The sequence below is a fragment of the Furipterus horrens genome, unplaced genomic scaffold (genome assembly GCF_987537825.1).
Source record: "Furipterus horrens unplaced genomic scaffold, mFurHor1.1.pri manual_scaffold_17, whole genome shotgun sequence".
NCBI classification, from domain to species: Eukaryota; Metazoa; Chordata; class Mammalia; order Chiroptera; family Furipteridae; genus Furipterus; species Furipterus horrens.
Genome location: NW_028327187.1, coordinates 102,976,677 through 102,988,528, shown reverse-complemented (window position 1 = coordinate 102,988,528; position 11,852 = coordinate 102,976,677). Strand labels below are relative to the sequence as shown.

At 45.4% G+C, this 11,852-nt stretch overlaps 1 protein-coding gene across 1 annotated transcript; it reads left to right on the top strand.

Moving 5' to 3' along the window:
- The first annotated feature begins 1,351 nt into the window (after positions 1-1,351).
- LOC149991726 (melanoma-associated antigen B18-like) lies at positions 1,352-2,497 on the top strand. Its single transcript, XM_090264153.1, has one exon. The coding sequence runs from the start codon at positions 1,352-1,354 to the stop codon at positions 2,495-2,497; it is 1,146 nt and encodes a 381-aa protein (XP_090120279.1).
- The last annotated feature ends 9,355 nt before the right edge of the window (positions 2,498-11,852 follow it).

Here is an 11,852-nt window from a genome sequence, read left to right as displayed (position 1 = left end):
GGGGGACCCCCTGGACGGCCCAGCCCGGAACAGAGGGCTGCTCAGAGCCCCACCTCTGGCTTGGGTCCTGGGAAGCCCGGGACAGAGCGGTCGGCAAGGCACGCTGCCTGGTTTCCACCTCCAGGGTGCAGGTCTTGGGAGGCGAGAAGCCCTGCGGAACTCCAGGCGCGTGCTCTCCGAACTGCGGAAACGCCCTCCGCGCCCCCGCAAAGCAGACCTCATGGCATGCCCTGGGTAGCCCCAAGCCCCGCTGTTAAAAGCCAACGCCCCTCAACTCCATCTTGGTGTCTCCGGAAAAGAAAGCTCTGATCGGAGTCTCCTAGTCACTCGGAGTCAAGGAGTCAAGGAGAAGAGCCTGAGTAAGGACTGAGGGGACTCAACCCGCACCCCGCGGCCGCCACCGTCCATCTGGGGAGGCCCTGGGCAGGGCTGGCCCACTCCGGGAGGGGCGGCTTGGTGTGATGGGGGTGCTCTAGAAGGGAGGGCCTGGTCTAGTGGGGGTGCTTCGAAGGAGGGGGATTGGTGTGCTGGCGCTGCTCCTGAAGGGGGGCTCCGTGAGATGGGGGTGCTCCAGAAAGGGGGCTTGGTGTGATGGGGGTGCTTCGGAATGGGGGCTTGGGGTGTTCCAGATGGGGGTGCTCTTGAAGGAGGGCTCCGTGAGATCGGGGTGCTCCAGAAAGGGGGCTTGGTGTGATGGGGGAGCTCCGGATGGAGGGCTTGGTGTGCTGGGGGTGCTCCTAATGTGGGGGCTTGGTGCGCTCCGGAAGCGGGGCTTGGCCTAATGGGTGCGCTCCAGAAGCGGGGAGGGGGCTTGGTGTGATAGGGTTGCTCCGGAAAGGGGGCTTGGTGTAATGGCTGTGCTTCGGAAGGGGGGCTTGGTCTGATGGGAGTGCTCCAGAAAGCCCCAGTGGAGGTGGCCAGGTAAAGCAGCCCCCATCTCCTCCCAGGCGGCTCAGGGACATAAGCCCATCCGTGTAAGGAGTTCAGAGCAGCAGAGGGCAGGATGCCGGGCCTTCCCACAGTGGGTTGACAGGGTGATCCTGAATGTGAAGGGGAGGAGTCCTGTCCTCAGAACACAGGGGACCCCCCAGAGCCTCCCCTGCCAGCCCTGCTCTCAGCTTAGGGACCAGCTAGCTCCTCTGCAGAGTCCTCAGGGGGCCGGCTGATGAGAACAAGAGCCCTGTGGGTTCCGGGAGAGCTGCCCCCAAGCCCTGCAGAGGCAGACTTGGTCAGAGCCAAGGTGAAAGGTCCCTGCTGAAGGGGTTACACACTTTCTCTTTGTCCCTCTTCCAGGTGCCCACGTTGCCGGCCCTCCTGCCACACTCTGCCCTGCTATTCCTGACCAGTCATCATGCGTGGGAGGCAGAACAGTATGTTCTGTGTCTGTGGGAACTGCCAGCAGTCCCGCAGTAGGTCTCAGAGCTTCTGGAACGCTCAGGCCGCTGCAGCAGCGGTCCAAGGGGCCACCTGTTACCCCTCTCCTCCTTTTCGTGGCAGGCCCCAGAGCTGCCCTGCTGCTGCGTCAGGTAGAATATCCCAGGGGTTTCCGGGAGCCCCGTCTGCTACCACTGCTTATGCACGTGTGCCACGCACAAGATCCCATGAAGCTGCCAAGAGCCAAGATAAGGAAAGACCAAGCGCCTCCCAGGCAGTGGCCAGCAGGGATGGTTCCTACAGAACCCTTCTAGACCAGAAGGCAATTCTGCTGGTGCAGTTCATCCTGCATAAGCATTACATGAAGGAGCCCATAACAAAGGAAGACATGATGAAGCATGTCATCCAAAATCACCAGCAGCACTTCCAAGAGATCCTTGGGAAAGCCTCTGAGTTCATGGTGCTGGCCCTCGGCATTGAGTTCAAGGAAGCCAAACTTGCCAGGCACTGCTACGTTCTTGTCAGCAAATTTCCCACCCCAGATGGGAGGCTGAGCGGTGAGATCATGCCCCAGAGGGAGCTCCTGATGACAATCCTCTGCGTGATCTTCATGAAGGGCAACCATGCCACCGATGAGGAGATCTGGAAGATCCTGCATGTGATAGGCATCTCTGCTGGGAAGAAGCACTTCATTCATGGGGAGCCCAAGGAGTTCACCACTCAAGACCTGGTGCAGGAACGATACCTGGTGTACTACCTGGTGCCCGGCAGCAATCCTCCATGCTACGAGTTCCTGTGGGGCCCAAGAGCCCACGCCGAGACCAGCAAGATGGAAGTGCTGGAATTCTTAGCCAAGCTGCTTAATACCCACCCCGTTGTCTTCCCGGTCTTGTATGAAGAGGCTTTGCAGGATGAGGAAGAGAGAGTCCGAAGCAAGGTTGCAGCTGTGGTTCACAATAGAGGCTTGGCCACTGTGCTCTTCAAGGCCCATTTCAACAGCTTCTCCCACATGTACTCAAATCTGCAGCACTCTTCTCCCTTTGTGACGGAAGTGGTTTGGGGGCTTGGGTGGTGCTGGAGGGAACACAGTGCATGTCCTATCTGGGTACCCATTCTGTATTAGTCACTTGTAGGTTTATCTTGTTGTGCTTGAAAGTTTTAAAATGCTGTTCTTCAGAAAATAGTTAAATTAGCTTTAGAATCTTAAGTATATGAAAGATATTGGTTACATATCTAATGCTATCTATGAGGGTTATGGGTAAGATGTTTGCTATTTTACTAAACAAATGAGGTAACCTTTCATCTTATTTAGTGATCTGGAACCAGAGAACATGGTTTTGGGAAAGCATTGCTTTAGATATGTAAAAAAAAAAAATTAGTGATAAAATCGTTGCGATCAAAATTTTTTTTTAAATAAGAAAAAAATGGAGGAAGGTATAAAAGATGGTCAATTCTTTGTTTCCCTTATCCTTACGTTCTGCTGTTCTGTAAAATAAAAGTTATGTACTTGCACTTGCTTCATTTATTCAAGTAAATAGAAGTTAAACCATAGTGAATTGCATAGTTTTTTTTTATTCCTCAACCATTAATTGAACCTCTGTTCTTGGGAAGGCTCCTTGGTAGTAGGGCGGGGGGTAAGAAGAAGACAGGCGCTGCCCCTAGAATGCCTGAGACTAGAACCAGCTTCCATAAAAGGAGGTGGTGAGATGCCCTTGCAGACAAAAGCACAAGAGAAAAGAAGCATGTGGAGGGACGAAGGGGAGGTCCAGATGAGAGCAGCCAGGTGTCAGTGTCCTGAGGCAGAGCAATTTGGGGCCCTGGGGAGCCCCAACTCCTTCAGGGGGAAGTCATTTTAAGTTAAGGTGGGCGGTGTGTCAGATGAGGGTGTGAGGGTGGTGAGCAAGGGCCAGACCCTTGGGGGTTGGGTCTCAGAGTTGAGAAGCTTAGCCTCCAATGGACAAGTGTTTTTAGCAGTTACTTTGGGTTCTTGGATAAACCAGGGAGAAATCTCCATCGGGGACAGGGATGGAAGGTGTATGGGCTTTTTTCCCAGTGCAGGTGAGCAGTTCCTGATAAACAAGGGTGATACTCCTTCAAGGTGGGAGGCCAAGAAGCTACTTTGTCTGCACCCTGGGCTCTGAGTGGGGAGAAACAGTGTGCTGTGTAAGAAGGGCACTTCAGCTAGGTTACCTGCAGTGAAATCAGCAAACTCTGAGGGCTTGATTTTGCTAGGGGTTAAATGAATGAAAATCAGGGTGATTTGGACCAAAGAGCAGCTGGGGAGGAGGAAAGGAGTTGGTTTTTGTCACACATTTTAGAAGCTCGATGCTACATTCGATTGAGAGGATTCTTCAACACCCAAATGAAACAGTACATCCTCTAAGAGGAATGATATGCTAAGGTATTTTTTCTTGCTTAGCAGAATTTTCGGCTGACTGGTGTTCAGTGTCCTACAGCACTGCATGTTCTCAGGCATCTCCTGGATAAACACAACGACAAAACAAAACACCCCAAAATCTCAGCAGGATCGTTGGTCTTATCTGAAGTCAAACAATCACAGCAATAGATACCATTCTTACAGGCTCAATGCACAGCGTCACTGTGCCAGGTGCTTACATACAGTGCACACCTACCTGCAGTCCTAGAAGGGAGGGCGCATCAAACCCACTCTACTGATAGAGAATCTGAGGCTCACAGAGTTGGGTAGCCTGCCGATTTCACACAGCTAGTGAGTGCCAGCAGCCTGGCCTGAATCCCCGCAGAGCCCACGTGCTCCACGCCTCTCAGCCTTGTGTCTATTCATTCATTTCTCCTCTTCACTGTTCCATGTTTCTAGGGCGGTAAGAAGGAAAAAAAACCTATGGCTAAAGTGCAAAGAGCAGGCCTAAAGAAGGAAGGTGAAATGAAGATCCAACACAATTTGGGGATCCTCTGGGGGCCTCATTTACCTAGGGCCCTCCTGCCCCCACCGCAGGGTTCCCTGAGAGCTGACTCTGCCCTGGGCACAGCCCAGGTGTCCACTCCCAGCCCTTTCCTGCAAGACGGTGACCTTCCCCTGGGTCTTCCCCAGTGTGCCTCCTGTGCAGACGGGCACCTGTCCTGCCAGCCAGCTCCTCTCTGCATCCTCCTCTGCAGGCTGTGCCTGCTCCCAGGGAACACAGTCCACAACCCCCGCCCTTCCCAATGTACAGCATCCCAGCTCCCTGCGGATCCTGTCCTTCACTGTGGGCCCTCTGGTAGCAGCAGCCCTTCCACATGATGACTCACTTCGGACGGTGAAGCTCAGAAACCTCCTCATCCCCCCTGGCTGCCTCCACCAAACTCTTAAAGGTTTTTTTTGTTTGATTTTTGTTTTGCCAAATCTGCTGCTAGGTAGCTCTGATTTGGCAGGAAACCTGCAGGGCCTTGATTTATAACCCTGAGCTAGGGAGGACATTTTAAAGCTTCCGTGATAATTGCAGTAGAATATTTTTTTTTTTACTTTTATTTTTTCAATTAGTTTACATTCAATATTACTTTGTATTCATTTCAGGAGTACAGCATAGTGGTTAGACAATCACATGCTTTACGAAATGTTCCCTCTGATCTTTCTAGTCCTCCTGGCACGATACAGTTATTACAATATTACTGACTGTATTTCCTGCAGTAAAACTTTAATGGAGTGTCTTAGTTGATTTTGAGAAGGCCACTAAATACATACCCTGATGAGTGGGCTTAACTAAGTGGCCAACAGCTAAAGCCTCCCTCCTAAGTGGGGGATGGGAAAGGCCTCAGGAGTCCAGTGTGTAGAAACCTCCGCAGAGGCTGCATTCTCACAGACCCTGTGGGCTTCTCGGAAACTTACAGCACTGTACTGTTCTGTGACTGCAGTAACAAATGACCACACAGCTAGTGGTTCACAGCAGCACATACTTATGATCTCCGTAGGTGTTATTCTTACACTTCTGTAGGGACAAAGGCTGAGATGGCGCTGCTAGATTCCGTGCTTGGATTCTCACAGGCCCAAGTCCAGCTTTCAGCCGGCGGGGCCCTGGTCATGAGGCCTGGGAAGAACCTCCTTCCAGATCTTTCGGGTTGGTGGCAGAATCCTGTTCTCTGCGGTAATAGGGCTGAGGCCCTGTTTCCCTGCTGACTGTCAGCTGCAGCGGAGACAGTTTCTCCCGGCCTCTCTCCAGTCTTTGAGTGCAGGCCCATATATTTTGACTGAGCAGTTAAATGTTGAAGCCTTACAAACATGGTCTCTCTCTAATTTTCTCCTCTGCCTCATCTCTCTTCTGCCTCCAGCTAGAGATAGTTCTCTGCTTCATGTCATTACATTGGACCGAGCCAGATAATTCAGTGTATCTTTATTTTAAAGCCAGTTTCATTCCCTTACTACATTTGCAAAGTAACTTTGGCCATGTAACGTTAACATATTGACATGTTTCAGGGATAAGGTATGGGGCATCTTTGTGGAACACTTATTCAGTCTACCACCAAGGTAGAAAATATGTCCCTGGCAGAGACATGCCAGCTTTGATAAGAAAGAAATAATAGTCTATTTACTATTACTGCCTATCACATTACCATTAAAATTATATTCTAAAATATACACATTTACTCATCTGTTTTCTGAATAGACTTTCCTTCAATAATGTAACTGCAGTACATGGCCCATACTTTACAAATGCTGGGAACTGAAGAAACACATATGGGATTAATTAAATAATTAGTTTGAAAGATATTAAGCACATTATGTTTATTATAGAAATAATTTTACCAGTAACATATATTGTATATAAGTATGGTAGATATAAAAAATTTACATTTAATACAAGTGACATTTTATTATTCTTTATCAAGAGATTTTGCCTGTTGTCTCATACACAATTACTTCCAGTTTAATATTCACATCAGATCAGAAATAATAATTAAAATGTTTTTATATTGTATTTAGAAATGCACTGAAATCATTTCTATTTGTATATAAACAATACAGATATATATTATGAAAAGAGAATTGGTTCTTTTTTGGTATGGTACATGGAATCATTTTCATTTTTAACATAGCTAGTGAAATTTTTAAAAATATTTCATTATGAAATTATGTTTGGCTTCTGTGTGCACTCTAAAGCATTTTAATGAATTTAATAGATGTATACCCACCAAAAGCTTCAAAGAAATAGATATATTACCTGTCTGAGAATGATGATATAAATGTTGACTGCCTTCTCCACGAGATCCATGGAGAATAAGAGAAAATGGTGCATCATTTTTCCAATGATGAATAAAAAAATAGAACTTTCAACTCAGTATTTTATATTAAACAAATTACTCTTTTAAACTGAGAGGGAAATAAGACACATCCAGATAAAGAAAACCTGAGACAGTGTGTCGCTGGCCAAACTGTAATATAAGCAATGCTTAGTGAATGTATGTTCCCCAGGGTTACCATGACAAAATACTGTAAACTGGATTGCTTAAAAATAAAAAAAATTAATTTATTATCTCAGCGTTTTGGAGGCCAGAAGTGTGAGATCAAGCTGAAGTCAAGGCCATGCTCCCTCTAAAACCCACAGGGGATTCCTTCCTGTCCTCTCCCAGCAACCTTTGGCATTCCTTTGCTTGTACAAGCATTACTCCAAATCCTCCATCTTCACCTGGCATTCTCTAGGAGTGTATCTTCAGTTTTCCCTCTATGCATATCTTCGTCTATGTTTAAATTTATCCTTTTCGTAAGGATACTACTCATAGTCTATTAAGGCACACCCTAACTGAAACCGGAAAAGCCCGCATTCGTGCTGCCTGTCACCACCAGAACCAATAAGCAGAGACAGGGATTGAATCTTTATGGGCGCTTTATTAAGATGGCTGGCGAACTGAGAAGATGGCGGGTTTGTACCCTAACAGATGGTTTTAAATTCCATTTCTCCTTTTTCTAAGGAGAAGAAAAGTGTTGATAAGGGGTTTGGAATTCAAGGCAAAGGTTTATCAGATGGAAGCTTCAGCATTCTTTCATTTGTGTCCTGGGTGGTGGACATCTCACCCTGGAGTACAATGGCTCAGACACCATCTTGATTGCTTGCAGTCCTCCTGAGAGACAAAGGTGGAGCTGTCTATAGTTTGGAGTCAAGGTGGGTCATACCTCCATTTCCTGGAACAATAGCCTTTTACATGCATTGATTGCTGAGCTTATTAGCTATTCCCTAAAACTAAATTTTTTCAACTCTTGAGTCCCCCAACATAATGACCTCATTCATCTTAACTTGACTACATCTGCAAAGAACACATTTCCAGGTAAGGTCACGTTCTGAGGTACTTGGAGTTCAGACTTGTTTGGGTAACACAATTCACCAAATAACAAGGAAGATCTTCATGCTGTCGGGAAATGATAGTTGATAGAAACTAAGAACTATAGGGCTACATGAAAGTGTGAAGAACACTGAATGGTGAAAATCAGTGGATAAACATAAAAGACAAGTTTTTTATTATTTATTTGAGAAATGTATGACTCTTTAAAGTAAAAGTGATAAAATATGTTATTGATGTAAACCATAGAACAAGAACACAAAGGAAAGGCAGCACAAAGAGAATTACTGTATAGTGTAATGAGGTTACAGTTACCAGGAAGTGATATTATCTAATCCTGTGGAGGTGATGAAAAGGAGTGAATTTAGATAGAAATCTCTTGAGCAACCACTAAACATAACACAAAAATGTACACATAATACTCTAGTTGCTATTACTGGATGGCATATTACCACAACACTTATTTTCTCTATTATACTCCATATTTTATTGCCTGTTTTTGTTACAGAAACAGGGGAGTCCAAAAATCCCCGGAGTTTGCGGCTGGGGGATGGAGAGAAGGAAGCAGCTTTCAGAATGCCTCCACACGCCTGAGGCTGGTGGCTGGTGTCTTTCATTATACAAAATTGCTTGGATGCTTCCAAGGCCTCAGGTGGATGGGAGGAGTCTTGAACCAGGGGACGGTATGGAAAGTACGCAGAGCCTACGTGGGGTTCTGTGAATGGTCAGAACTGTAGGCAACACTCACTGCGTCAGAGGACGCAGTCAGGGATATATAGGCAGCTGCGAACACTTTGGGGGGACGACGCGCTCTGGGGCTGGCTCCCTCGCTGGCGGGTGTTTGCAGGGGTGCTCTGGAGAAGGAGAGGAGATCCACATGGTTTACAGAAAGAAGACAGTTTGCAAGGAGGCTGAGAATCCCGGCGGTTTTGTATTGAGAGCTGAAGGGCACCACAGCACAGAAAGGACTTCCTCAATCAGATTGAATGATTGTCAGGCACTGGTAAAGCTGAACTGTGTTTGGGAAGTAGGGAAATGGTGTTTCTGACCTTCCTAAAACTGGCTAGGTTTGGTAGAGGGGAGGCAAGGATATGTGTAACTGTTAAATAAACAATTTTCTTTTCACTCAACTAAAGTATTAAGAGTTGTAATTCTGGCAGCGAGTCCCCTCCCATCTATCTGAGGCTTTGGATGCATTAAAGCCATTTTGCATAAAAAAAGACACTAGCCACCAGCCTCAAGCATGTGGAGGCATTCTAAAAGCTGCTTCCTTCTCCCCATTCCCCAGTCTCAAACTCTGGGGATTTTTGGAACACCCCTGTTTCTGTAACAGTAAGACATTTAGTTGCAAGGCACTTGACATTCCTTTTGCCTGTAAATTAAGCATCTTTGATAATGTCATAGACCTGGTTTAACTTTTAAGTGAAAACAAACTTTAAATGAAAATAAACTTTATAGATAGTTAGCTGCACTAGTTTACTCTGCTACTGAGCATTGTCATATTCCTTGAGTCATGATTTTTCTCCTTAAGATTACCCTCCTTGTTATTAAAGGGACTGTATTAAGTCCAATTTTAATTTAGCCTGTTTATTTGCATAAACACAGCAAGAGCAGTGATTGATCACACATGATCTTTAAGTCTGCTTTGCTGGAACTTATACAAGGAACCTTCATGCTGACAGTTAGTCTGCCCATTAGGGCACAGAAGCTGAGCCACACACCTGCCATTCAGCCTTGCCTGTAAACACCTGTTTTTTCCAAGTTTTTTTGGATTTTCCATTGTGCCTTGAGGTTTCTTCTAGCCATTTTTCAGGAAAGCAACCTTCGTTCCTTCCCTGTGTTAGGAATAAGGACATAGTGACTCCCAAACCAGTTAAAAAGTCATTAGTAACAAAGGGCAAATGTAATTAGAGGATCTCTGAGAAGGGAGCTGACAGCACTGGCATATCTACAAACCACAGAAGGGGCATTTAGATAACCGTGTTAGATTGTAACTCCAGAGTAACCAGTAATGGAGAAACGGGGAAGAAGGAGAGGGGAGGGGGAGCTAATTGCGTTAGGGCGGGGAAGCTAATCGCTCTCACTTTAGGGCAAGGAAGATAATCACTTTAGGGTGGCAATTTCAGGGTGGGGAAGCTAAGACTATAAAACCAGTTTCCTTTGTCTACTTGGCGCGCACATTCTCCTGGCTGTGAGGGTGTGCCCGGCTCTGCAGACTCGTGAATACTTAAAGGCCTCGTTTTACGGCTTAAGTCCTGTGTCCCAGTTTTTATTGTGAGCGTTTCTCACACCTGGAAAGACTGCCATAAACTGCACAACCAATTAAGGTGTCAGGCCTTTTTTTCATGGTCTTTTCTTAGCTTCAAAAGTTAAATCCAGTTCCTTAGGGATTTCTGTTAGCAACCAGAGCCTAAGCATGCCTCCTTTAGGCATGTCATTCCAGTCAAAGTCTTGGTTAACAATACCTTTATTTACAACTGGTCTTCTTAATTTTAAGCAAAGAAACCTAATGTTATTACTTACTTTTTCAAATTGCCGAATTTTGGAAGGATTAGGTAGGGAGAAAAATATACAGTCTGAAGGAAAATTTTTGTTCTTTTAATATTTAGTAAAATTGATTTCCATGTCTTATACTTTTCATTATTAAAACCATACAATTTTTTTTTAACCTTTATAAATTTAGCAAACCTTTGCATTTACATGCCTTACACTTTTCCTGGTTTCCTTTTTTTTTTTTAATGTGAAGTTTTAAATTTCCTTGGGAAACCTAAGTTTTCCTTTTAGAGCATATGGCCAATGCAAATACAAAGTACAGTAACCATACAATTAGACCATAAGTAATTGAGGTTTCCTTTTCCTAGGTTTAAAAACTTTCACAATTTTTTTTTATTATTACAACTTTTTACAGACCTTCTGCAACATTCACAAACTTTCTATATATTTAAATATATAAACTATAACATGCTTCCAATCCTTGTTCTTTTTTACACAGTAAAGGACTATATTTAAATTTAGTATTTGGCAGCTGTCCCTGGCTGGTTTGGCTCAGTGAATTGAGCGTCGGCCTGCGAGCTAAGTGTCGCTGGTTCGATTTCCAGTCAGGGCACATCAGAGAAGGAAAACTCTGATTCCAAAAAACCTCCGCTGCCTTGCGGCATACCTCTTCAGGGGAAAGGCTAAGGGAGTAAACCCCGACAGAAAATCCGGAGCCGGAGTCCCTAAGGCGGTTTGACGTTGTAGTCAACACCGGCAACTCCTGCGGCGCACCTGAAGCCAAGCTGTATTGACTCCGTCTTTCCCTTGGACCCTTCAGCTGCGAAGAGAGGGGGGGTCTGCTGCATGGGCAACAGCAGACCCTCCATATCACCCTGCCCAGGCTCTGTAGCTTCAGCTTCACTGGAGAGGACACTCCAGCATCATCGCAAGATGTCGATTCAACACGGGAGGAGACAGATATCGTGTCACTCCCGAGTCGGACTGCACAGCCATTCTCGGCGGTGCAGATAGACTCTTAAGAAGCTACACCATCGTCTCTCGAGACGGACGGCTGCCGACGACGACGAATTCTGGCAGCGGGCAATCGGACCCCTAACTAAAGAGCCCGTGGGTTTGTTTTCAATTGGAGCAGCCCAGGGGTTCTATAACATTTTCCCACTAGGCTTTACTTCAATAATTTAACTCCAGTGCATCATCTGTACTTGGCACATGCTAGAAATTGAAGAAATATTAATAATATAAATGAAATACATTAAAAGAAATTTTAAAAATGATGGCAAACAATCTACTGTTTGTAAAGATCATTTGGCTAAAAAATAAAAAAAGGTGCTTCTTTTCCTAAAGATGGAAAAAACATACTTTTCCTAGTTCTCTCCATAAGGACAACTAAAATTCCTGAACAAAATATAAAAATATCCAAAAACATAAAAATATTCTGAAAAGTAGAGAGACTAAGAAAGACTGACTAGGAACATCAGAAGCCAAAGAACAAGTTAGTGGTTTCCAAAGTTTGTTTTGTATGTTTTATTTCTTTTTTGCTTCATACATCCCAGAGCTGGATCAGAAAAATCAGGCAACCTGAAAATGCCAAAAGGTGTAGACAAGAAAAAGTTAGAAAAAAGCCTTCTCTTTCTAGGCAAAGGATCAGGAAAGACACAGACAAATAAGACAGGACATTTAAAAATAATAACAGT

Coding starts and splice junctions, on each gene's coding strand:
- LOC149991726 (XM_090264153.1), top strand. CDS start 1,352: ATGCGTGGGAGGCAGAACAGTATGTTCTGTGTCTGTGGGAACTGCCAG.